Source organism: Nelumbo nucifera, chromosome 6, assembly GCF_055504915.1.
Source record: "Nelumbo nucifera cultivar China Antique chromosome 6, China Antique-T2T, whole genome shotgun sequence".
Classification (NCBI taxonomy): domain Eukaryota; kingdom Viridiplantae; phylum Streptophyta; class Magnoliopsida; order Proteales; family Nelumbonaceae; genus Nelumbo; species Nelumbo nucifera.
This window is the reverse complement of record NC_142654.1, coordinates 19319099-19346829: the sequence shown is the minus strand read 5'-3', so window position 1 is coordinate 19346829 and position 27731 is coordinate 19319099. Positions and strand designations below refer to the sequence as shown.

Below are 27731 nucleotides of genomic sequence, written 5' to 3'. Positions count from 1 at the left end.
ATCGGAATGGAACTTTTTTTTTTGGATAAATAATCGGAATGGAACTTCCAGAAAGCATAATTAGTCCCATTGAACTTAATTGGGAGAATATCTCTTTTCTCCATAGCCATTCAGCAAAAGGATTCAAGAAACTCAAGAAAAATAAGGTAGCTGAATCTCCAAATAAAACAAAACTTGATATCATATATTTGTGCAATCACACACCACAAAGAGGGATCAAGACCCAGTCACATATCAGCTAAACTAAGGTTGAAAACTGATGACAGTCCAAAAAAGTTAAGTTTCCTGGACTGTCGAACAAGGAGGAGAACAAAGCACCCCTCAAATGCAATCTGAACCAGAAAAAAAAAATATAGAACTAATTAGAACTGACCTAGGCGACCTAAGATCTGAAGTTTCAAAGTGATTGAAGCATCCAATCAAGAGAAAGAGGGGAAACTTTAGGGATGATGGTGATTTTCCAGGAAAAAAAATGAGAAACTAGTGCTGATCAGTACAGCATCCAGAGAGTTCCCAAGCAGATATAGAAAGGTTGATCTGGTAGATCTTCAGTCTACCTCACAAACCCAACAAACAGATTTCAATCAAAGACAGGTTTGAAAGACCTTCTCTGAAACCATGTCAACTCAGTTTGAACAAGAGAGAGACAGAATGAAATAGGAAAAGATAATGTACATATGATACAGCATAAACATGTGCTCCCAAGAGCCAAAAAAGGAAAGATGTAAGAGATGTAAATCAGTCTCTACATATAACACTTAGACTGCAACCTTAAGTAAATGGCAGCTCTGATGAAAAGCACTCAAAGGGACCATACTTTTCAAAAGGGCAACAGTAGCAAGACAACTACCACATGTGGTATCTATGACAAATCCCCCAGACATGCCCTTCCCAAAACCAGCACTAAGTAACTATAACAGTCAGCCTAGATCCCAGTATAAAATCTTCCATACTGCGGAGAAACCGGCTTCCTGTAGGCCCTAGCATCATCATCATGTTTCCACTCTATAGTCTGATAATGATCCAATTCTTTCCATATGGAAGTAAGGGCTGAATAATAGGTAGACAAACTACGATTTCCCTGTTTATAGGTCGAGGATTCAACTTGCAACTGGTAAACCTTTGCATAATGTCTTTGCTCAAAATAGGTGGTTTTGGCCTGTTCCCAAATATCACTAGCGGTGTCTGCCCACATAAAGTTCTTCTTCACATCAGGTTCCATGGCTGCAAGGAGCCAAGACATCACTATACTATTTTCTTGGTCCCACCTATCATGTTCAGCTGTCTCACTCTTGGGTTCTTTCACCCTTCCATTTATGTAACCAGCTTTTCCCCTTGCTGTTACATTAAATTTTACACTTTTAGCCCACTCCAGGTAGTTTAGACCATTTAAAGGGGTAATGGGCATGGGAAACATCATGTTTTCACTTCCCATACCAGCTGTGCTGCGGGTTGGTGTAACCCCCGATGAAGTTGAATCATAGTTTGCCATAGAGTACTGCTGAGTCAGACCAAATCCCACACAACTACACAACAGCCACAATCAGAATACCAACCCTCAAGAAATTTACTTCTGGAATGTGGAAAAAACAAAAGAACTGCTGAAATCAACTCAGTGATGGTTCAGCCATTAAAACAGCCCAGTAATCAGTCCAGCACCAGCTGTTAGAATAGTATACTAGTAGTTCGACTACAGCACATGCAATCTAACAGTCCAGCATCTAAACGAAGGTATAAAACCAAAAAGTAAGACCTTCACACCATTGGCCATAGAAAAAACACAAGAACACATACCCTGTCCAGCACCTGTACGAAGGTGCCAACCCAGAAATTAACTTCACAGCATCGAACAGATAAGGAAAGGAGTCTTTACTGCATCGCCCTTCTTCTGCTAGGGTCTCCTTGATGTTACAACCAAGGAAGAACCCAAAGGAAGAGCCGCAAGTAGTCTGCTAGGGTTTCTCTGTCTTCCACATCCAAGAAGTTAAAGAAGAAAGAGGACGAAGCAGGTCAGATGGGAGAAACAGATTTTTATAGCCCAGAACCTTGCTCTGATACCATGTAATCATTCATGGAGAGAGAGAGACGAGAGAGAGAAAGAGAAGAGAAGAGGGAAAAGAGGAGAAGAGGAAGGTATGATTGAGAGACACAAAAAAACTCTTCTGGCTACCGCCAGTTTAGTTATTTATATTAACTTAATATAAAAGGAATGGGAGATTACAAGTATGCCCCTGGTGGCACTCCCTAGTAACAAACTAATAAGAAAGAAAGAAACTAACTGGCTAACAACACACTAACAACAACTGTAAAATAACAATTAAATAATCTTCACAACACTCCCCCTCAAGTTGGGCTGAATATGTCTATCATGCCCAGCTTGTCACATAACTCATTGTGCCGCGAGTATGGAAGTCCTTTTGTTAGAACATCAGCAAGTTGTTCCTTGGCGTTGACATAAGGGATGCAAATTTCCCTTTTTTCCAATTTTTCCCTTATGAAGTGTTTGTCCACCTCAATGTGCTTGGTCCTCTCATGTAGGACAAGGTTGCTGGAGATGTTTATGGCTGCCTTGTTGTCACAGTAAAGAGACATAGGATTATGAGCAACAAACTCCAAGCTCCCCTAAAAGATTTTTTAGCCAAAGGACTTCAGCCACCCCATGTGCCTTAGCTCTATATTCAGCTTCAGCACTTGACCTTGCTACCACACTTTGTTTCTTGCTTTTCCAGGTCACTAGGTTTCCTCCCACAAATGTGCAATACCCACTTGTGGACTTTCTATCATCCACAGCACCTGCCCCAATCAGCATCTATAAAGACTTCCACCTTTAGGTGATTATGTTTACTGAATAGTAGACCTGTTCCGGGATACTTTTATAAGTATCTAAGAACTCTCTCTGCTGCCTCCATGTGTGGTTTCTTAGGAGAGTGCATGAATTGGCTTAGAACCCCAACTGAACAGGCAATGTCTAGATGGGTCATGAAGAAATAAATCAACTTTCCCACTAACCTTTGGAACCGTTTCACATCTTTCAGAGGTTCACCATCACAGTCACCCAACTTGTGATCAGCATCCATGGGAGTATCTGCTGGCCTTGCGCCTAATTTGCCTGTGTCTTGTAATAGATCAAGGGTGTATTTCCTTTGAGAAATGAAGATACCCCTTTCTGAGCGAGCGACTTCAATTCCAAGGAAATACTTCAGGGGACCTAAATCTTTCACTTCAAATTTAGATGCAAGGAATTGTTTCAATTTTTGTATTTCTAAACTCCAATTTCCTGTAATGATGATATCATCTGCATACACTATCAATACAACAACCTGTTCCTAACATCTCTTCACAAAGAGTGTATGATCAAACTAACATTGTTTGAAGCCTACCTACTGAACTGCCATGTGAAACTTACTGAACCAAGCTCTAGAAGATTGTTTTAAACCATAAAGAGACTTTCTCAGCTTGCACACCTTATTTTCACTTCCCTTGGCACAAAATCCAGGGGGTTGAACCATGTATACTTCCTCCCCTAGGTCACCATTTAAAAAAGCATTCTTTATGTCCAGTTGATGCAATTCCCAGTCAAGGTTAGTAGCTAATGACAGGAGAACCCTAATTGAGTTCATCTTAGCTACTGGAGCAAAAGTCTCATCATAGTCAACCCCGTACACTTGAGTGTACCCTTTGGCTACTAATCTTGCTTTGTACCTTTCAACTGTCCTGTCTGCCTTGTGTTTAATTGTAAACACCCACTGGGTCTTTCCCCCTTGGAAGATCCACCAATTCCCAAGTTTGATTTTTATGAAGAGCATTAATCTCCTCCTTCATAGCATCTGTCCATTCAGGCCATTTTAAGACTTCTGCAACATGTCTAGGAACAGGGATGCAATCAACTGTGGATAGAAAGGCTCGGTATGAGGGGGAAATATGATCATAGGAGACATACTGGGTAATGGGGTGTTTGGTAGTGCATGACCTGACTCCCTTTCTTTGAGCAATAGGAATGTCAAGGTCATCCACAGTAAAAGTAGGAGTATCAGTAGGTGAAATAGGGTTTGGACTTAACTCCTGGGAGTCTAACAGTGTCGGTTGCTCAATGTTTGGCTGCTCCACATCTCTATCACATTGCTGATCTCTATGGCGTGTACGTTGGAAGACACGAAAGGGAGCAAGGTCCGGAATAGAAGGAAGAGCGACTTGGCGGACTTGAACCTGCTTCTCTTCCACACTACTACTCTCCCCTAAAGGAGAAGCAGGGAAGAACGGTTCAGACTCAAAGAAGGGCACATCCATAAACACAAAAAACTTATGACTAACGGGATCAAAGCACCGATATCCTTTTTGAGAGGAGGGATACCCCAAAAAGATACAAGGAATGGACCAAGGGTCTAACTTACCTCGAGACGGAGACAAATCATGGACAAAGGCATGACAACCAAAAACTCTCATGGGAATGGAAAATAAAGGGGACTGAGGGAACAACAACTGATGAGGGGCCATGTAGTTCAGCACTCTGGAGGGCATGCGGTTGATGACATAAGCAACTGCAAGTATAGCATCCATCCAAAACCTTTTTGGAACATTGATGTGTAGCATCATCCCGCGAGCTACCTCAAGGAGGTGCCTGTTCTTTCTTTCTGCAACACCATTTTGTTGTGGTGTTCTTGCGCATGAGCTCCTATGAATAGATCCGTGGGAGGCAAAGAACTCATTGAGATCACCATGGAAATATTCTTTTGCATTGTCTGATTGGAATATCTGTATTTCAACATGGAATTGCATAAATACCATCCTCTGGAAGTCTTTCACAATCTTTGGAACTTCATCTCTACTACGCATAAGGAATACCCATGTATAGCGAGAGAAGTCATCGATCAATATGATAAAGTACTTATATCCGCCCTCAGAGATTATAGTAGTAGGCCCCCATACATCAGAATACACAACATGAAAATGAACACTTGATCTTTTATTATTTGAGTGAAAAGTTGTTCTATATTGTTTGCTCAGCTGACACGTTTGACACTGGAACTCTGACACTGAACATGACTTAAATAAAATCGGAAACAAAGGCTTTACTATTTCAAAAGAACATGACCTAACCGACTATGCCACAAAAAAATTTGACTCTTATTTGATTGACTATATGACTCTGAGGATGACACCGAGAGATCAACTTTGTTGTTGAGAATGTAGAGACCATCCACTAGGCTCCCTCTACCAATCGTCCTCTCAAAAGTTAGATCCTGAAAAACATATGAACCAGGAAAAAAGGTTACACTACAATTTAAAGAGTTTGTGATACTACTGATTGAAAGCAAATTTATAGGAATTTGAGGGACATGCAATACACAATTCAGGTTAAGGCCATGGGGAAGAGATATTGATCCTTGGCCTGCAATGGAGGAGAATGATCCATCTGCAAGCCTCACTTTATCCCTTCCTGACAAAAGGCTATAAGTCTGAAACAAGTTCGGCTTACCGGTCATGTGGTTAGAGGCCCCTAAGTCAATGATCCAAGGGGAACCAGTGGTAGTAGTGACATGGAATGCAGAAGCCGCATTACCTGATGTAGATGCAAATGAAGTAGGAGTACCAGTGACTGAACTATCCATCTGTCGCAAAGCCCTACTATATGACTCCAAGTGGTCTCTGAAGGAATTCATTATATCTTCCTTGGGGTCAGAATTAGTAAGGTGGTCCCAGGTAGTACCAGCAACCTGAGTATCTTAGGTTGCCACATGTAATCATGCTCTGATACCATGTAATCATTCATGGAGAGAGAGAGACGAGAGAGAGAAAGAGAAGAGAAGAGATGAGAAGAGGGAAAAGAGGAGAAGAGGAAGATATGATTGAGAGACACAAAAAAACTCTTCTAGCTGCCGCCAGTTTAGTTATTTATATTAACTTAATATTAAAGGAATGGGAGATTACAAGTATGCCCCTAGTGGCACTCCCTAGTAACAAACTAATAAGAAAGAAAGAAACTAACTGGCTGATAGCATCTTAAGCTGACAGCACACTAACAACAACTGTAAAATAACAATTAAATAATCCTCACAATAGACAGATTGCAGCCTTGATAGTGTATGTTGATGACATAGTGATAACAGGTGACTGGAAGGTTGAAATTTAGAGACAAAGATTTCTTAGCCACTTAATTTGAGGTGAAGGATCTAGGTCCCCTTTGATATTTCCTTGGAATTGAAGTGGCCCGCTATCAAAAGGGGATCTTCATTTCTCAAAGGAAATACATCCTAGATCTGTTACAGGATACAGGAAAACTAGGGGTTAAGCCAACCGACTCTCCCATTGATCCAAATCACAGACTGGGTGACTGTTGTGGTGAAGTTGTCAAAGATGTAAAACAATTCCAGAGACTTGTGGGAAGGCTCCTGTATTTATCCATGACCAGGCCAGACATTGCTTATGTAGTAGGTGTTCTTAGTCAGTTCATGCATGCTCCTAAGACCACACACTTAGAAGCAGCGGAAAAAATACTCAGATGCCTAAAGAGATTTCCTAGAGCTGGTTTATTATACCATAAGAATGGTCATTTGAAGATTGAAGTATACACAGATGCTGATTAGGCTGGATTAGTTGATGACAAAAAGTCTACTAGTGGGTATTGTTCCTTTGTGGGAGGAAATATAGTCACATGGAGAAGCAAGAAACAAAATATGGTGGCTAGGTCTAGTGCTGAAGCTGAATATAGAGCAATGTCCCATGGGGTGGCTGAAGGTAATGTGGCTAAAAAATCTGTTGAGCGAACTGGGTTTTCCTGTTGATGGCCCTATGTCCTTGTATTGTGATAACAAGGCTGCCATTAATATTGCAGCCAACCCAGTTCTTCATGATAGAACTAGGCATATAGAGGTTGACAAACACTTCATTAGAGAGAAAATTGTTAATGGGGAAGTGTGCACCCCATATGTGAGTTCCAAAGAGCAACTGACAGATATATTTACAAAAGGCTTACATCACTAATGGCACGATGATTTATGTGACAAGTTGGGCATGATTGACATCTACGTCCCAACTTGAGGGGGAGTGTTGAATAACTTAGTTTATTTTAAGTTTAGTGCCGCAAGGGCACCTTTGTAGTTTCCCTTTTCTTTTTTTCTATATGGTCACCCTAGTATAAATACTAAATAAACTGGCGCCGCCAGTTGACTTTTTGCCTCTCTCAATTCTGTTTCTCTTTTCTCTTTTATCTTTTCTCTCTTCTCTCTATTCTGGAATCACACCATCTCAGCACCAAGAAAACAACACAATTCACTATGGGTTCGAAACCTGATTCTGGATTAGAGGCAGATTTTCTAGTGAACAAGTCCAAGCCCAAGAAGGACTTGTCTTGAGTACAGTGCTATGAATGCAAGGAGTATGGGCATGTCATCTCACACTGTCAAAAGAAAATTTTCTGCACTTATTGTAAGCAAAAAGGACATATAATACCTGAATTTCCCACTCGACCAACTAAGGAAAATAGTTCAAGTCCTAAGAAGAACCAACATAAGGCCTTCCAGACAACAATGGAAGGTGTAGATAAAGAGAATACAACTACTTCAGTATCCTCAGCCATTTCCTTTGCGCTTTCAGCCATCGACTTCTCTGGTGAGTCATCCTATTATTGTTCCTCTCCTAGTCACCTATAGGTCACTAATTCCAGTGCCTCTAATCTTATGATAGGGACATATATTAGTTAGTTTGTCAAATCCAAATCCTTGAATAAACATATTGTTACTACTAACAGTGAAAAAATGGATATTGTTAGATGTAATGATTTGTCTTCATCTACATCTGTTAATTCTTGTTTTCATCTTCCTAAGACTTTATTTGATCCTAAACTTACAAAAAACCTGATTTCAGTTGGCCAATTAGTTGAGGATGGTAAGGTTGTTTCATTTTCCCATGATGGCTATTTGATACAGGACCGACGCACTAGGACGGTGAAGGGGAAGGGGTGGAGATTGGGTCGACTATTTGCCTTGGAATTCGAAAGGACACTGGAGCCTTCTTCCACATCTTGTTTACTTACTACTACGCCCAGTTCTGAAGTTGTTTGCAAAATTAATTTATGGCATTTGTGGTATAGGCGACTTGGTCATTCCTAGGAAAATAAACTAGAGTCGTTATTTCGTGATGGTCTTTTGTCTTCTAAAGTTACTTCTTTTATTAATGTTAATAAAGTATGCATTTCTTGTTGCTTGAGTAAGAACCATGTAATACCTTTTCCTTTTACTACTGAGTATGCATTTGTTCCTTTTAAATTAGTACATAGTGATTGGGATATAAATATTTTGTTACTTTTATTGATGACTGTACTGGCTTTACTTGGATATATTTTTTTGAGAAACAAATCTGATGTTTTTCCCACCTTTAAATCTTTCTTAGCCAAGATAAAAAATCAGCTTGATTCTAATATTGGGGTTCTTTGTTCAGACTCAAGGGGTGAATACTTTGATGGATATTTTTAAACCTTCTTGAGAGATGGTGGAATTCAGTCACAGAGATCTTGTCCTGGCACTCCACAACAAAGTGGAGTGGCAGAACGCAAGAACATACACATTTTGAGCATTGTACGGACCCTACTTCATGAGTCACATGCTCCTACTTCCTTCTGGGTGGAGGCGGCCAACACTGCTTTGTACCTTATTAACCTTCTTTCTTCATCTGTTTTACATAATACCTCTCCTTTTCAAAACCTGTTTCATCGTTCACCTGACTTCTTTGTTCATGTTTTTGGTTGTGTTTTGTTCATCTTCCACCCCACGAGAGCACAAAGCTCACTCCACAATCAGCAATGTGTGCATTTGTGGGATATAGCCCTGACCATAAGGATTTCCTCTACTATGACCCTCAGTCTCATCGGGTTCTTGTATCCTGTAATGTCATTTTCCTTGGAAAATATTTCTTTTTTTGCTCGCATTGCTAAACTACCTACTACTTCCATTTCGGTGCCTCATTCTTTGACTTTGCAGGCTCTTCAAATTCAGCTCCTTCTATTCCATAATTACTCTGTGTCTTTTTTAGGAAGAGGCTAGCTGCTCCAAATCCTATAGCTCCACCCTCCTCACCACTAGAAGCTGGTCCACCTTCTCCATCCACAAGTTCCTCTCCTCCTGATCCCATAAGTACACCTGCACTTGTTCTTGATCCCCCACCATCCTCTAATCCCCCCTTACGCTGTTCCTCTCGTATTTCTTGCCCTCTTGGTTGCTATGGTTTTCCCTCAAACCATAGCTCCTTCTCTGCTGTTTTTTCTACCATAGATACTCCCACATCACACCAGAAGGCTATAGCTGTTCCACATTGGAAAGAAGCTATTGATATTGAGCTCCAAGCTCTTATTGATAATGACACATGGGGCATGGTTCCCGCCCCTCTAGATGCCTCTCTTATTGGAAGAAAATGGGTGTATTCAGTGAAACTTAATTCTGATGGGAGCCTTGATAGATATAAGGTTCATTTGGTGGCACAAGGATATAAGCAGGAGTATGGCATAAATTACAAGGAGATGTTTGCTCCTGTAGCTAAAATGACTACAATTTGTCTATTGTGGGCTATCTCTACATCTAAAAATTGGGATGCATCCATACATGGGGATCTCAAGGAAACTGTCTATATGAAGCCTCCACCAAGATACATAACACATAAAACATATATAAGATAACATTTTAGAGTGTGTGACTCAAGAGAACACACCCTTGTTTGAACTGAGTTCAAATTATATTGTATAGGACCTAGGTGTTGAAAGGTAGAAAAGATGTGGCTTGTTTTATTTATTTATTTTTCATTCTTCTCTTTGCTCCTATTACTGTTTGTTTTACCTTCTATTTTTTGATGGGTTGAAAAGCATTTATGTGTGTGTGTGTGTGTGTGTGTATATATATATTTTTCTTTAATTAATCTTTTACTATAAGAAAATCAATTCTTTGTAAAAATATGAACACAAACTTATGGTGTGCATCCTATGTGGAATATATATGATAAATGTGTCGAGTGCAATAGAATTATTCATTATTGGCAGAGATCTAGATGGGCATATTTTCAAGTGAAAGAACTAAAAGAACCAAATTCAGCATTTAGCTTCAACAACTCACCAGGATATTCATTTGAAGAACTAGCTAGGAAGAGACTTACCTAAATTTCAAGCTTTGATCAAGACGATGAAAAGAGTTACTAAATTTCATCATCTACATCATCCATCTCCTCAAGGATAACATATTTTGCAGCTGCATTAGAATTTAGTAGCATTGCTTCATCATTTTCATTTGTATGGCCCTTCTGTAGCTTTTGGTATCTGTAAATGAGCAATAACATAAAGAAACACATCAGATAAACCCAAATTTCACCATCATCATCTAAGCCTTACCCCAACTATATGGGGTTGGCTGCATGAATCCAGTTTTACAATTCTATCCTGTTTAGTGCCATATCCAAATTTGACAGTAATCAAACAAACCCAAATTTGACAGCAGTTATTCCTAGATATCAACCAAATACATGGTTGAACAATAACCAGAAATATCAAAGTGATATAAGAAATTAAATAGATAGTGCTATCATTTTTTTACATGCTCTTTTTACAATGATGAATTATTTACCATAGTAAGACTTCCATAACTAAAGTGATACCATATAAGCTCCATAAAATTCAAAAAAATAAATTGCCTTTACAAGTTTCAAAATTTCCAGGATTGGATAGCCTTCAAGAATTGAGATTCACATGACAAATGGTGGGAACTTAAGTGTTAACTTTCAAATGCTACAGAGTCAGATGCATCATCATAATTGCAATGTAAGTTGACACATAATTGCATAATTACCATGCCAATTATGTAATATAAACATAATAATATTAACTATATACATATATTCAAAACATATAATTATGTTCTGCATATATGTATTTTTTTATTTAGTCAATATTTTTATAATAAAAATTAAGATTTGAGGCTAAAAAGTCCGTTTTTTGGCAAAAATAGTGGGGTACCTTGGATGCGTAGATCGTGAAAAGTTGCCCAAAATAAAAAAAAAAAGATTACCCAATCAGGCAACCAATCACAAAGCTATGACCTCTAGAAGTTAGGATATAAGTTAAAAAATGAATAAAAATCATCCAATTTTTTGAAATTGGGATCAGTTCACCGGTTCACCAATTAGATCGATTAGTTAGCCAATTTTGACTGGTTTTTATCACCCTCAATAGGGCATGACTGAATTGGCAGGTGAGTCGATTCACAGTTTTTGTAGTCAGACCAGCTGGTCCTGTCCAGTTCTCTAAATACTAGGTACAGACTGCATCTCTCCCCACCTCAAATCCTTTAACCATATCCAGTCTTTTAGCCTTCTCAATGAACTGACTAAAGATCTCAAGTACTAGGGTGAACAGCAAAAGGGATAGAAGACACCCTTGCTTAAGTCCCCAACTAGCATTAAAGTAACCTTTTGGTTCCCCATTTATAAATGTCTTTGGATTCTACAACATCTTCTGAAAGGGGGAAAACTTGAAATTATTTGTTGACAACTTACTTGTACCAGTTGAATAAACTCACACCAATCATGATTGTAAGCAGTCCAATCCCTTTCAACCAGGTAAACTGATCATGGAAGTAAAACACTGCCACCTGACATGTTACAAAGAAAATATGAAGATTCAGTCTTCATCAAAAGTGAAAGCATATTAAGTGATTACAAGCGCAATGGTAGAAGAAAGAAATGATAAATATAATAAAAATAAGAATGTAAAATGATCAACCAATTATTTCCAGAAAATCTATAAAGCCTTTGGTTATGGCCACTGTTAACCAAGGTCCTTGCTACATAGCAAAGAACACAATCGACCAGACATTACCCTTTATCAATGAGAAAGATAAGGATGAAAAGCAGTGTCTTGTACGGATCACAGGTAATAACTGTCAGAATATTACAATTTACAATACAAGTCACAATTCAAATCACTAAGCTGAAGGGTTCCAATTCAAATCTTACATCTAAATTATTTCTTAAAAAACCTTATAATTATTGTTTGAGTCCTAGAATTTGATTCATGTGATTTGAATAAATTCAATTGAGACCTAATTCTCTATTTTTCCATTGTTTCTTTTTATTTTTTTTTTCAAGGGAATTCGTTGTTTACTGATGACATAACATTAATTGATGAAACTAATCAAGGATTAAATGCAAAGTTAGGTTAATGGACAAATACCTTAGAAACAAGAGATTTTAAATAAGCGGGATTCTAACATTTGATAAAAAAGTAGAACTAAAACAGAATACATGCAATGTAAATTTAATAATATGAAGAATACAAACCAGGGGTATACTTAGGATTGGAGACAAAGAGATAACTCAATGCAACTTCTTCTGTTACCTTGGTTCAATACTCCCTAACAAGAAAGAGATTGAAGGTGCCACCAATAGAATTAGAGAAGAATGGGTAAGGGGAGCATCTGGAGTCATGTAATAGGCAAATATTACTTAAGCTAGAAAGATATTTTATAAAACAGTTGTAAGGTCAGCCCTGCTGTATGGAGCAAAGTATTGGGCAGTCAAAAAACATGTCCAAAAAATAAATGTCAAAGAAATGGGAAAGCTGAGATGGATGAGTGGGGAAACTTGTAAGGACAGAATCAGAAAAAAATTCACTCAAATGATCCTATGAGTAGACTCATTAGATGATAAAATGGGGGTATGTAGACTAATATGGTTTAGTCACATACAAAAAAGTCCATCTACAGAACTCATAAGAAGTGATCTGTTATAGCCTTACAGTTTGAAGGGACCGCAAAGGACATGGTTGGAGTAGTAGAAAATGATTAAAGGGCTCATAATTTAACAATGGATATGGCACTAAACAGAATGGAATGGTGAAACAGGATTTGTGTAGCCAACTTATATGGCTATATAGTTAGGACAAGGCTTCTATAATGATGATGATTTGTTAGAAACCCTTACCAGAATAATATTTATTTCAGTTACTAGAGACCTATTTAGAAACTTTATTAAGTTTATTTTCCATCATGTGTAGGTTAAAGAGCCATTTTTATGGGTTAATTAACTTAAGTCAATTTCAGTACTAAAATTGTAAATATGGATTAAGAATGAGATAAAAAGAAGTGATTTGTTACAAGTTGAAGGGGATAGAAGGGCAAAGGATAGACCCAAAAAAGGACATGGGTAGAAGTAGTAAGAAATAATTTATGCGCCAATAAATTTAACAATGGATATGGCATTAAACAGTGGGGACTAGCAAAACAAGATTTATGTAGCAGACCCCTATATAATTGGGATAAGGCTTGGACGATGATGATGATTAAGAATGAGGTAAAATCAATTTTCTTGTATATTTAAGTGTTTAGTATATATGTTTAAATTTTTGACAGATTTCTGAAAAAACAGAATTGGTCTTACCATGTATGCTATGATTCACAATATGATTCAATTCAATATCATTTCATTCAACAGATATTAGGGTTCAAATCCTTCAAACAAATTGACAACCCAAGGTTACTTGATAGAGGAAAGTTTAGGAGAACCTGAAGTGATGCATTTTGAAAGGTTTAGTAGGGATCTTACTATGGAGGTGCAACATGGTTGGTTTTGTTTTTGAAAACGAAAACAACTGCATTGTCAGAAAAGTTAATGTAATTTTGCTGATGTGGCAGTTGATTTTGTTTTCAAACACCCCCTATGTTGTTGATTTGAGATTCATTCATTGACTTCCTCATCTGTATATTTTTGTTTGGGAAGTGCCTTAGGATATTTTGTATTTCTTATTTATTTCTATGGCTTCTCCACATTGTTCTTTGATTTCCTATAACCCCCCAAATCCTTGGTGTATTGTTGATAAAATTTTATGGATTCCAAAGAGGCTATCTAAGAGGGAAGAGGGGGTTTCCATTGATAGCAGATGTTTATTCTGAAGTTTTTCAATTGTTTGTTAGAGAGAGAGAGAGAGAGAGAGCTAATAAAAAACAGTATATTATCTTGAATGGATATTTGTGGTACCTCCATACCTATTGTTTACAACAAAAGCAGTAGTATCGTGTTACAATCACAGAAAAGGAGAAGGCTGGTTTTATTCTCATAGTGGAATGAAAACAAGAACTATGTTTGAGAAGACTTTATGATAGAAAAATGGGTTGGTGTCTTCCAACTACAGAGGTTTTAACACTATTTATTAATGTCCCAAAAACAAATTTTATACCTTTGCATTAGTTGAAAACAGCACTCTTGAAGTATAGAACTGCTTGAGATTAGATGCAAAACCAGAAAACAAACAAGAGAAGATTAAGAAGATGAGAGAGAGAGAGAGCTGGCAGCAATGAGAGTTAGAGTGAGAGGTTCGAACTAAACCTCCCTCTAACACTCTAAAACACTTTATTAAGTTAATCTTCGAATTATTACAGAGAGGCCCTTGGGTGGGCAAGAAATTACAAAAACTGAGTATATAAGAGTATGGGCCCAGAATAAGGCCCATTACAGAGGAAAACATAAACACAACATAGAATGACAGCCTATGGGCCATTCAGCCCATCTCCTCTACACTCCCCCTCAAGCTGAGCATAGATGTTAATCATGCCCAGCTTGCCAGTGTCATGTTGAAGCCTTGCCTTGGAAATACCCTTGGTGAGGAAATCTGCCAATTGTCCTTCAGAAGTAATGAATGGAAGACACACTTCACCGGAAGAGACTCTTTGTCGAATAAAGTGTCTATCAACCTCAATATGTTTGGTTCTATCATGTTATACTGGGTTGTGAGCAATGTTGATGGCAGCCTGATTATCACAGTACAACATCATGGGTTTGTCATGATCAATCCCAAGTTCTTCCATTAAGGACCTTAGCCACAACAATTCAAAGACTCCATGTGCCATGGCTCTATACTCTGCTTTGGCGGAGGATCGAGCCACAACTGATTGTTTCTTACTCCTCCAAGAGACAACATTACCAGCCACCAGACTGCAAAACCCTGAATTAGTCCACCACCTCCCAAGTATCATTTTTGTGTAGAGCATCCATTTCAGACTTCATGGCATCTCTCTATTCTGGAATCCCAAGAGCTTCTGACACAGACCTAGGAATGGGGTTAGAAGCAACTGAAGAGAGGTAGGCAAAGTATGAAGGAGAAAGTAGATCATAAGAAAGGTGTTTGGAAATGCAGTGTGCAATGCACTTCTGCTTTCCTTTCCTAACAGCAATGGGGACATCAAGATTTAGGAAAGATGGTTCCAAAGAGGCTGAAACAGTACCTGTTATCTCATATGTGATTGGGAATGTATGAGTCTCATCTGTTGTAAGGGAAACAACTTGCTCATTCCTGGATCTTTGCCTTTGATACACTTTGGGATTATGGGTAGGACGAGGAGGTAAAGAAATAGGGGCACTAGGGAAAGAGGAATGAAGTGGTTGATCCTCCTTTGATTCATTTGGTGAGGATACAGGCTTGTCAAGTGACTCAACTGGGACAGGAAGAGGAAGAGCAAATACTTGTGACAGACTCTCCCCCTGTTGACAATGTCCTTCTTGAGAGGAACCATAAAAAGGAGAAAGCTCATCAAAGGTAACATCCATAGAGACATGTCGAGTGCCAGTCTGTGGATCAAAACAACAATAACCCTTTTGTGTGGGGGAGTAACCAAGGAAGATGCATTTGTGGGCTTTTGGTTCAAACTTATGTCTATGGGCACTTGGAATGTGAACATAACAGGTATAGCCAAACACATGAAGAGGAATCGGGAAGAGATCCTTGTCTGGATGAAGAAGATTGAAGGGGGATTTAAGCCCTAAAACCCTGGATGGCATATGGTTTATGAGATAGGTAGCAGTAAGAATAGCATCACCCCAAAATCTTGTGGGAACATGTGAGGCAAACAAAAGGCTCCTTGCAACTTCAACAATATGTCTATTTTTCCTTTTAGCAACTCCATTTTGTTCAGGGGTTCTAACACAGGAGCTTTGGTGAATAACCCCCATGTTAAAGAGATACAAGGATAAACTCTTCTCAAAATACTCTTTTGCATTGTCAGATCTGAAAACCTTAATTCTGGTATCAAATTGAGTGAAAACAAGCTCATGAAATTGCCTCACAAGTCTTGGGACTTCATCACGGGATTTCATTAGGTATATCCAAGTGAATCTAGAAAAATCAGCAATAAACAGGATGAAATATTGGTAGCCCCCCATAGAAGATAAGTGGTAAGGCCCCCACACATCAGATTGCACAATATGAAAAGGAAAAGAAGATCTTTTATTGCTCACAAGGTAATTGTGTCTACAATGCTTTGACAACTGATATGACTCACAATTGAGACTGGACACACTGACTCCCTTAAACAATTCGGGAAGTAAATGACTTAAAGCAGAAAAAGGTAAATGACCCAACCGACAATGACTCAACATAACTCGACTGACAGACTCTGAAGAAGTAGAACCAAAGGCAGCATTCTTGGGATGATCAAAGCATTGGCTAGGAGTGTCGAGCAAGTATATTCCATTCGCTTCATGGCCACTCCCAATCACCTTCCGAGACTCCAGGTCCTGAAACACACAGTGAGAAGGGAAAAAGGTTACACAACAATTCAATGACTTGGTCAAGCTACTTACAGATAATAAATTGGTATTTAATTTAGGTACATGAAGAGTGGAAGATAAGAGTAAGGAGTCTGTAGCATTGACAGTTCCCTTGCCAGAAATAGAGGCAAGAGAACCATCAGCTAAGGTGATTTTGTCTCGACCAGGAAGCAAATCATACGAAACAAACAGAGTGGAAAGGTTGGTCATGTGATCAGAAACACCTGAGTCTATGATCCAAGGGGCCTTAGGATTACCTGAGGTGGATGCATGGTTAGCAGAAGCTCTTATACCTGAGTGAGCAAATGCGGTGGTGGCTGAATTTCCAGAAGGGTTGGATGATGAAGTTACACCTTCAAGATGGCTGATCATCTTTCCAAACTTCTCATACTCAGCTTTCATGGCTGCCAACTATGCACAGGCAGACTCAACTTCTGTATCTGTACCCATGGCTGCATTTGCACTTACTGTCTTTCTACAATCATTTTTCTTCTAGAACCGAACAGGGAGAAGACTGGGATGCAATTTCCAGCACTTGTCCTTGGTGTGTTTCGGCTTCTTGCAATATTCACAGACCACCTCCTTCTTTCCTGTGCCATTGAGAGCCCCTATAACCCCTTTGGGTTTAACCCCCATATTTGCAAAATGATCATTGATGCCAACTCCTTGAACCTGTACTTGTCTTCTATTCTCTTCACTGTTGACCAAAGCATATGCTTGCGACAATGAAACACTTTCCTTGGAGAAAATGTTCTGCTTTGTGATATCATATTCAGGATTCAGCCCAATTAGGAACTCAAAGACCCTGTTCCTTTCAACTAATTTCCTGTATGTTTCAGCATCATTGGGGGTATCCCATGTTATAGCCTCTATCAGATCAATCTCTTGCCATAAAGATTTCAGGGTTGATAAGTATGCCACAAGGGATTTCTCCCCCTGTCTTAGATTCTTCACATCACTCATCAATTTATAGGCTCTGGCAACATTCAATTTCTGGGAGTAGGTTTCTGCAACACTATCCCAGATTTCCTTAGCCGAGTTCATCCAAAGATAGTGTTGACTAATCTGTGGCTGCATTGAATTCACAAGCCACCCAATCACTATGTAGTTCTCTTGCATCCATCTCTCATAAGATGGATCGTCCTCTAGGGGAGCTTTCTTGCTCCCAGAAACAAACCCCCATTTTCCTCTGCTACAAATATGGATTTTCGCTGATTGTGACCATGCCAAGTAGTTGGTCCCATCAAGTTTAACTGTAGTTACAGCCAACATAGAATCGGCTGGGATTCCCAAAGGCTGTCCATATTCAGCAGCACTCCTGCTTTCAAGGTCTGAGAAGTCCATCATGAAAAGGTTCTAATTAGGGTTTTAATAAGTTTCTCAAAGTGCAGGAATTCTTGATGAACTTGGTTTGAGCTGAATCGGCAACACCACACAGCTCACAAAATCAGTTCAGTCTTGACAACTGTGACAGCCAAGCTCGGTGGCAGCTCTTTCTAGAAGAAGAAATACTATTTCAGCCTTCAAGGGGCAACCAGCAGACCTCCAAACACAAAGTATTCCAGGTCCCCAACAACTGTTGTCCCAAAGAGAAGAAATAACAGTCCACAGTCCTTAAGAGGCCTTTTAACAAACACTCTGTGTGCAGTAGTTAACACCCTACTGATAACTAGTAGAAACCACTTCAATAGTATTTCGTATAGGTCCAAGAAAAGGCTGGGCTGAATTAGAGACTAATACCACTGAGTCCAAACCAGTTTCAGCAACTTGACAGTCCAACAACAGCCAAACTGCTCCCCAAAATAACCCAGAAATCTCTGAGTTGAATCAGTCCAGCAACAACCGAACAGTAGGGCAGAATGGAGAGGGGTTTCAAGTACTTTAACAGCCCTCCCAAGCAAAGAAAATAACCCAGCAATAACTGCGGTAACTTACAGTATGTGAATCTCTGATTTGAGCTTCAAATCAAGCTGAACACCTTTCTCTCTGATTCTTCCTGGTCACCGAACTATTCTCCAAGTGGGTAGAGACTTGGGCACCCTCCAATGACCTCTAAGAACCAGGCGAATGACTTTAAACTTCCAGCCCTAGAACATCCTCATGCAGTCAGCTGGACTAGAACCACATGAGGGTCACGCCAAGCTCTGGCCTGCTCTGATACCAAGTTGAAAACAACCCTCTTGAAGTATAGAACTGCTTGAGATTAGATGCAAAACCAGAAAACAAACAAGAGAAGATTAAGAAGATGAGAAGAGAGAGAGATGGTGGCAATGAGAGTTAGATAGAGAGGTTCGAACTAAACCTCCCTCTAACACTCTAAAACATTTTATTAAGTTAATCTTTGAATTATTACAGAGAGACCCTTGGGTGGGCAAGAAATTACAAAAACAGAGTATATAAGAGTATGGGCCCAGAATAAGACCCATTACAGAGGAAAACATAAACACAACATAGAATGACAGCCTATGGGCCATTTGGCCCATCTCCTCTACAGCATTCCAGCATACATTCACCATAAAATGCATGCTTGGCACTGCTTGAAAGAGTAAGTGAATAGTGAATACTAGTCAAGGTGAGATGGATGGAATTACAACCTGGCCTCAACAATATGCTGATCACCGAAGAAGAGCCTTTTAAAGTACATAGTTCATGTAGATGTTGCATAACTCAGACAACTACAGAACCTGATAATCAAAGTTAACAAATAGCTGGCATAACAAGTAAATTTATTGCAATTTTTACGGGTATAATTTTACTATGATTTCCATTACTGAGCCTAATGATCCAGTAGTCTAGATGGTCACTTGGCACCCCGCCAAATAGGAGGTGCAGGAGCAAACCCGCTGAACTGCAGGCTCTCTGTGGCATGGCCAGTGGGCCTCATGTGCACCCTGCTCTGCCCTATCCCTGATTCCCCCTGTAATGTGTAGTATGTAATACCAAAAAAGATCATGTTATTATCAAATTAAGACTTCTTCCTTCGCAGTTATACGAAAAGGAAAAAATATAAGATTCCTAGGAAAATCATATTGAGTTTTCTATTGAGTTCCTATAACAGATTGAAATAGAATCCAACAAATCAAGCATAACAACCATGAAACACATTTACATAACCACTCTTCCGGTCCTTCTGCCCTAAGAATGTAATGAAACATTATTATGTTGTCAATTTGCAGTGCTCTAATAAGAAATTCAAAGTAGTAAACAAGAAGTTCTAAAAGGTCAGATTGATATATAAAATATTTAAGCATGCAAAGAAGAAGATTGACAAAACTGTACCAGAATAGTGACAGCTTCCTTGACAACTCCTGCTATTGTCACAGTTACTGCACTGGTTACTGATACAAGAATATATTCTGTTAAAACCTACAAAAGGAAGAAAGGAAAATCAACATATAAGACATCAAAAGAAAAGAACAATGTAAATAATCTGTATAGATGATGAGAAAATGCTTTTTAGAAATTATATAAATCCTTAATCAATTTCCAGTAATGAAAAAAGCTAGGGTTCCACCAGTAGGATTTATCACAGTTGGTAGAGAATATAAAACCAAATTATTACCATGAAAAAAGCTAGGGTTCCACCAAAAAGCATTAGCAAGCAACTTCGAAAAACATGCCATGAATTATTGAAGTAGTTGTTCCTTTTGAATTCATCCCATGGGTCCATTATAAGAGAGAGAATAAAAGTTGCTACTGCCATTACTGGAGCCACATGGCTCATAAAAGTAATCGGATCCTTTAAACCTGAAAGAATTCAAACAGACATAATTTGGAGAAGTTTTCATTCAGTATCAATTAAAAGAATTTTCACCCTTATTCAAAAAATGATGGGATCAATTACATCTTCTGCAGAACTTTTAGAAAGAAAAGAAAGATAAGCAAAATGCTTAGCCGATACTATATCTGGTTAGAATTACAAGAAAAAAGAAAAACATTTAGGCAATAATATGGTTAAAATTGATGATTCCACAAACATCCATAAACGTCATGTAGATGGGCATATGCATGTTCATATTTCTCTTTACCAAGATTTTGGAATTTGTACTAACTCAAAATGAAGTTCAAGAAAAGAAAGTTTACTGCTTACCATAGGATTCTTTCTTCATGTCGATTTTGATTTGAATTGGCAATGAAAAGAAGTAGAGCAAATGTCAGATTTCGAAACAATAAAGCAAACCAAAAACAGGAAACAATAAAATAAAAAGTGGCAGTACTTTAAAATATCTTATTACATTAACAGATAATTAAACCTAGAATCTTTAATTAGAAAAGTAGATTGAGAAATGGAAGCAAGATAAGGCATACCTGCAAAAGAATCTGTGTCATGCACCAGCGAAACCCAGACATAACATCAGCAAGCATAACAAAAATAAAACCCCAAAATTCAAATTCTGTCTCCTTTGCAACTGGGAAGAAGATTTGGATGGGTCATGCAACATCATACAAGAAAAGACAAAACCAGACATGATGAACTCGTAACAATGAGAAAAAAGCCATAACCAGTTAAAATAGCATGCAAAGAAACAAATCTAGCAGTACTTTTTCCATTAGTGAAAAAAAAGAAAAGCCAAAAAAAAGGTCAATATCTGGTTAAATGTATGCAAACAAACATCTAATAAATATAGATGTTTATCCCAAGCATATAGATGTTTGAGAATGGAATTTTTTACCTCTCAGGAAATGGGGAGAGTTCATGCAGAAATCAATGCTCTCAATCTTGGAATTTTGAACCTGTCACCTATCAAGAAATGGGGAGAGCCCATGCTCATTGCAGTTATATTGAGCATTTGGGAAGGAAGAACTCCAGGATATTTTTGGATAGATCAATTTCAGCAAGCATTTATAGATTTGATTACTGTCAGATCTGCTTATTGGATTGTAGTTTTCCACTCTAATGAAAGCAATTTTCAAATAGAATTAAGAGAATAATAATCACTCTCTATCTTGAGGCTGAGAGCTTCAATCTGGAAAAGGATCTCTCACTACAGGGTCCTCTGTCCCAGAGAGAAGAGTTCCTTATCCAGGATTCTTTACACCATTTCAAAACCAAGTATCATGTAGGATTTTTTTTTTTTTTAAGTAAAGATGAATACATGAGAAGGAAAAGAAGCTCTATGCCAAAATAATTTTGTAAGACAGGATGAGATGCATTGCAAAAGTAATTGGTGAGTAGAAAATGTTAAATGAAAATAAAAAAATAATCAAAATTCAGAAGTATTAATCTACTATATACATACATGAACTTCAAAGGGGAAAACACAAAATGAAAACAGGTGAGAAAGAAATCCTGCAGATATATACATGCCACTAAGATCCAGAACAGCATGTGCGAACTTGCATAGCTTTAGCCCTTGCCAAAAAGAAATTTGGAATGCAATTTCACAGAGTAAACAAACATGGAAGAGCCCATAATGGCTTGCTACCTTAAAAGAATAGAAAGTTCTTGACATCCATCCAAGTTCATATCAGGTGGATCCAAAAAGAGTTGAGTTCCATAGCAAATGGACTTGCTAACGTGGGTCCAGAAAGGGCTTTCATATATAGAAAAAGCTCCATGCCTAACTTTCCCTTTATCTTGTTGTGCACTGGGACACATCCTTTCATGTATATATTTTCCAAAACTAAAAAAATCATATTTTGACCTAGGGCTCTGGCAACTTGCAGGCACAGAAAACATCAGAGACACTGGAGTTGTACCCGGGGGAGGATTCTCCGACACTCAAGTTAAAAAAGGAAGAGGAAGAGTAGAACATTGGGTAAGAAAGGAATAACAGAATATTCTTGGACAAGAGTAGAACAATTGAGGAGGTAATCGACACAATTAAAGTTAAAGTCGCTCATTGGGTAAGATCTTTGCATATCTTTCAAGATTTCTCAGTCATAGATGTTTGCTGAAATAGAGCTGTCGAATGAGAGAAGAAGAAGAAGAAGAAGAAGAAGAAGAAGATATGAGATGGGCGGCAGAATTAGTTCTCAGCCAGCCCTAATCTATTATATATAACAACATTACATAATGTTACATAAATAGACCAGAATGCCCCTGATTAGTGGAGGGACACCTAGTCAAATAAACACTAAATAAGATTAGGCCCAATAACTAATGACTTAAGACCCAACAAGGATAAACATACAAATTAAGACAGCCGAACCAACACTCCCCCTCAAGCTAAGCATGGATGTCAATCATGTTTAGCTTGCCAAGTAAGTCCAAGAATTTCACTGTAGCTAGCCCTTTAGTCAGAACATCTGCAATCTGCATCTCGGAAGGAGTATAAGGGATGCAGAGTTCTCCTGAGACAATTCTTTCTCTGACAAAGTGACAGTCTATCTCAATATGTTTAGTTCTATCATGTTGCACTGGGTTATTTGCAATGTTGATGGCAGCCTTGTTGTCACAGTACAACCTGAGAGGACACTCAATCTTTATTCCAAGTTCACCAAGCAGGATCTTAAGCCATAAAAGTTCAGCAACACCATGAGCCAGAGCTCGATATTCGGCCTCTGCACTAGATCTAGCAACCACATTCTGTTTTTTACTCCTCCAAGTAACTAAATTTCCTCCAACAAAGGTGCAGTACCCAGAAGTAGACTTCCTGTCCCCAACTGAGCCAGACCAATCTGCATCAGTATATCCTTCAACTTCAATTTTACTGTTTTTTTCTGAACATAATCCCTTTCCCCGGGCAAGACTTCAAATATCTGAGGATCCTTTCCACAACTTTCATGTGAGGGATTTTAGGAGTGTGCATGAACTGACTGACAACATGTACAGCATAAGCAATGTCAGGGCAAGTGAGGGACAGGTAAATCAACTTCCCCACCAGCTTTTGGTATATTTCCTTATCAAGGTAGTCCTCTCCTACTGACTCCCGTAGACCATGATTCTGTTCTATTGGAGTATCTGCTGGCCTACACCCCATCATGCCTGTCTCTTGAAGAAGATCAAGGATGTATTTCCGCTGACATATATAGATGCCCTCTTTGGATCTTGCAACTTCAATCCCAAGAAAGTATCTCAGTTGGCCCAGGTCTTTGATCTCAAATTCAGCAGCCAAGACCTCCTTTAGTCTTTTAATCTCTTCCTGATCATCCCCTGTAATTACCATATCATCCACATATACAATAAGTGTTGTAAGTTTGCCATTTTTCTTCCTTATGAATAGGGTATGATCTGCCCCACTTTGAGTGTAACCCCCTTTCTTCATGGCCCCACATAGCTTCTCAAACCAAGCTCGAGGGGACTGCTTAAGGCCATATAGGGCTTTTCTCAGTCTACATACCTTCTTGCCAAACCCATAACCTTGTGGAGGATCCATGAAAACCTCTTCATGCAGGTCACCATTCAAGAAAGCATTCTTCACATCCAACTGATGTAGCTCCCATGAGAAATTTGCAGCTAATGATAATAGAACTCGGATTGTGTTGAGTTTTGCCACCGGAGTAAAGGTTTCTTTGTAGTCAATCCCTTCTTTTTGAGTGAACCCTTTTACTACCAGTCTAGCCTTGTACCTTTCAATGGACCCGTCCTCCCTATGCTTCACAGTGAACACCCACTTGCATCCAACAATGCCTTTCCCTTCTGGTAGATCTACTAATTCCCAAGTCCCTGTTTTCATTAAGGCCTTCATTTCTTCATCCATAGCCTCTTTCCATTTTGGGTCAGATACTGCCTCAGAATACCTGGTAGGAACATGCACAGAAGAGAGAGCAGACACAAAAGAACAATAATGGGGAGACAAATGTGAGTAAGACAAAATCAGCAATGGGGTATCTGATAGTACAAGAACGGGTAGACTTACGAAGGGCAATAGGAAGATCCAAGTCAGAGGAACTGATAGGATTACCTTGAGTTTCTGAGACAGGTTGATCCGAGTCCAATTGGTTGCTGTCATGAGTTAGAGGGCCCTTCTTCCTTCTGTTGTAGGTGATTCTGATATCTCTTTGCAGCCTGCTTGAGTCTTCAGTAACATCTGCAACATCACTAGTAGTGGCTGGTACAATGGGAGCCTCACTAGATTCACCCGGGATACTACAACTAGGTGGATCAGGAGGAGAAGATGGAAGGTCTGAGGTAGAGAGAGGCACAAAGAAAGGGGGAACAGAAGAATCCTCTTCAATCCCACTAGTCTCCCCCTGAAGAGGATTATGGGAAGAATGAAAATAGGATTGAGACTCAAAGAATACCACATCCTTTGTAACATATTTTTTCTTGGTGACTGAATCATAACACTTGTATCCCTTCTGAGTAGGAGAGTACCCCAAAAAGATTCCCTTTGTAGCCCTAGAATCCAATTTGGTCTTCTTCGGATCCTTGACATATAAAGCATACACACCCAAAGACTCTCGGTGGAAGAGAAAAGTCAGGAAGATGAGGGCAAAGAACAGAGAAAGGAGTTTTCATCCCCAATACCTTGGATGGCATTCGGTTTATCAGGTATGATGCAGTAAGGATTGCTTGAGACCAATAGTTTTTTGGAACTTTGTGCTGAAATAGTAAGGCTCGAGCAGTCTCCAATAGGTGCCTATTCTTGCGCTCAGCAACCCCATTCTGTTGGGGGGTACTAGCACAAGATGACTGATGAATCATTCCAGCATCCTCCATAAACAGATTCAAGGACCTTTCAAAGTATTCTGCAGCATTATCTGACCTGAATTGTTTGATTTTCGTGCCAAACTGTGTTTCAATCATTTTGCAAAAAGCCATGATTACCTGCGGCACTTCTTCTCGTGTTTTTAATAAGTAGATCCATGTGCATCGAGAATAGTGATCAATAAAACTGATAAAATATCGAAAGCCATCAACAGAAATAATGGGAGAGGGGCCCCAAACATCAGAGTGGACTAAGTCAAAAGAAGCTTGAATTTCATTACTCGAAGTTGAATAAACAGTTCTACATTGCTTTGATAGTTGACAGACTTCACAAAATAACTCTTGACTTGAAACACCTTTGAATAATTCTGGAAACAATACTTCCAATGAAAACGGTAAATGACCTAGCCTAGCATGCCACAGATGTAAACTAGCTATTGACTCCACATTGGACTGACTACTAGTAGCAGATGTTTGTAATGCCGAACTGATGTCTGCATCAAGGTAGTAGAGACCTCCACACTCATGACATCCCAATCGTTCTCTTCGTCAATCTGTCCTGAAAGACACAATGGGTAGGAAAAAAGGTTATGCTACAATTCAAATTTTTGGTAAGCTTTGAAACAGATAAGAGATTTGAAGAAAGATTGGGAACATGCAAGACAGATTTGAGTGAGAGGTCCTTGCTTAGGTCAACCACTCCCTTCCCAGAGATGGTAGAAAGAGAACCATCAGCAACCCTCATTTTATCTTGGCCAGACATTAAATGATAGGAAGAAAATAGGGAAGACATGTGTGTGATGTGGTCAGTTGCACCAGAATCAATAATCCAAGAGGCAGGATCAATAGTACTAGTTGCACTAAAGGCAGAGACAATACCTGATCTGGCAAGGGAGGAGGATGGAAGAGAATTGGTCCTTAGACGGGCTAGGGCCCGGCTAAGTACCTCTACCTCATCGGCAGTAAAACCCAAGGACCCAGTTTCGGGGGAATTAGTAGTATGTCCCATGGAAGAGGAAGTAACTGTGGATGAGTGTTTTGAACCATCATCACTATGACCCGTAGCCAGATTCACACTTGCAGATTGACCCTTCTGATGCTTCTTATCTTTCCTCAATGCAGCTGGCTTCAAATGCAGATGGAAAACCCAACAGGTCTCTTTCACATGCCTTTCCCCTCCACAGTAGGTGCACTTCAGATGTCTCTTGTCAGAGTGTTTGTTTCCCCTTTGATTTGTAGAGATTAAGGCCAAATGTTCCACAGACTGTTCAGCTAGTTTAGTTTGAGTATCAACCTGCATCTCTTTTCTTCTCACCTCTTCATTCCTCACAAGGTAGTAAACATGATGTAAGTCTGGCATTTCATCCCTTCCTAGAATTTGGGACCTTATGCTCTCATATATAGGATCTAGGCCAGCCAGAAATTTAAATGCTCTACCCTCTTCAACTTGTTTGTCATGCTTTTCCTTGTCTCTGGCATTCTCCCAATCAATAATAAGGTGGTGATCTAACTCTTCCCATAGTCCTTCTATTGTAGCAAAATATGTTGCAACACTCATATCTCCTTGCCTCAAGGCAGCAATGTCTTGATTCAGTCTGTAAATTCTTGCATTATTCTTTTTCTGCCCATAGGTTTTAGAAACTTTTTCCCATATCTTGGCAGCCTTGGATAAATGTTGAACAGTCCTACCTACTCTTGGAGTCATTGAGGCAAGTAGCCAGGACATAACTCTAGCATTCTCCTTGCGCCAAGCTGCATATTCAGCACTCCCCACTTCGGGTTCCTTCTTCTGCCCGTCCAAGTAACCGGTGAGTTCCCGGGATGTGATGAACAACATGGCTGAGACAGACCATTCTCTGAAGTTGTACTCATCCAACAACACACTTGTGATTTGTAGGCTGTGCAGATTTGGATTCTCCAAATTAGGAGACCTCTCACAAGCCCTAACATTTCTAGAAGACACTTCCCCGGATATGGAAGACATCTTCTCCTAATCGTAAAGTCAAGACTGTAAACACAATATATAATGAACTGTTTCACACTTACGGAGCTTGCTGCACTGTAAACTCAGTCCTGAGAACCCGACATAGAGCTGAAACACCGAGTACTACACTGCACACTATGCCCTAATTACTGCTGTCGCAGATTATAATCTGTTGTGCTACCTTCTGCTGTGTTCTAATCACTGTTGCCGCAGCCTGCAACTTGCTGTGTTAGCTTCTACTGTGTGCTAAGCACTGCTATCTCAGGTTATACTCTCACCCACGAACAGTTCTAGGACTGCTGAGATTCGTCCTTTCTCCTAGATCTGTTTTACACAGATCTATCTTAGCCGAATGGCTACAATCTGTTGTACTGCGTCTATTAGGGCATCAGCCTCTGGGTCTATCTCCCCTTGGGCCCTATAACCAAGGGAAACCCTAGATGTAGGTCCAGCTGTGTTCTACGACCAACCCTAGGGTTTCTTTGCAGCAACCAAGAAAAAGAAGAGAGAGTTAACTGCGAGTAGAAGAAAAAGGCGGCTGCTATAACCAGTCAAAAGATTAGTGCTCTGATACCATGTTTG

At 39.3% G+C, this 27731-nt stretch overlaps 1 protein-coding gene across 4 annotated transcripts in view; it reads right to left on the bottom strand.

Annotated features, from left to right (window-relative positions):
• Positions 1-27731, bottom strand: part of LOC104591259 (Nucleotide/sugar transporter family protein) — a 60290-nt gene that overhangs the window by 7972 nt on the left and 24587 nt on the right. For all 4 annotated transcript variants that reach the window (XM_010250064.3, XM_010250066.3, XM_010250065.3 and 1 more), the window contains 6 exons: positions 20881-20981; positions 20663-20675; positions 20135-20319; positions 19852-19938; positions 11530-11624; positions 10138-10297 (listed from right to left, as the gene is read on the bottom strand). In XM_010250064.3, coding sequence (XP_010248366.1) covers positions 10177-10297; positions 11530-11624; positions 19852-19938; positions 20135-20319; positions 20663-20675; positions 20881-20981 — 602 coding nt within the window. In that variant the 3' untranslated portion in view covers positions 10138-10176. The remainder of the gene's footprint in view (positions 1-10137; positions 10298-11529; positions 11625-19851; positions 19939-20134; positions 20320-20662; positions 20676-20880; positions 20982-27731) is intronic.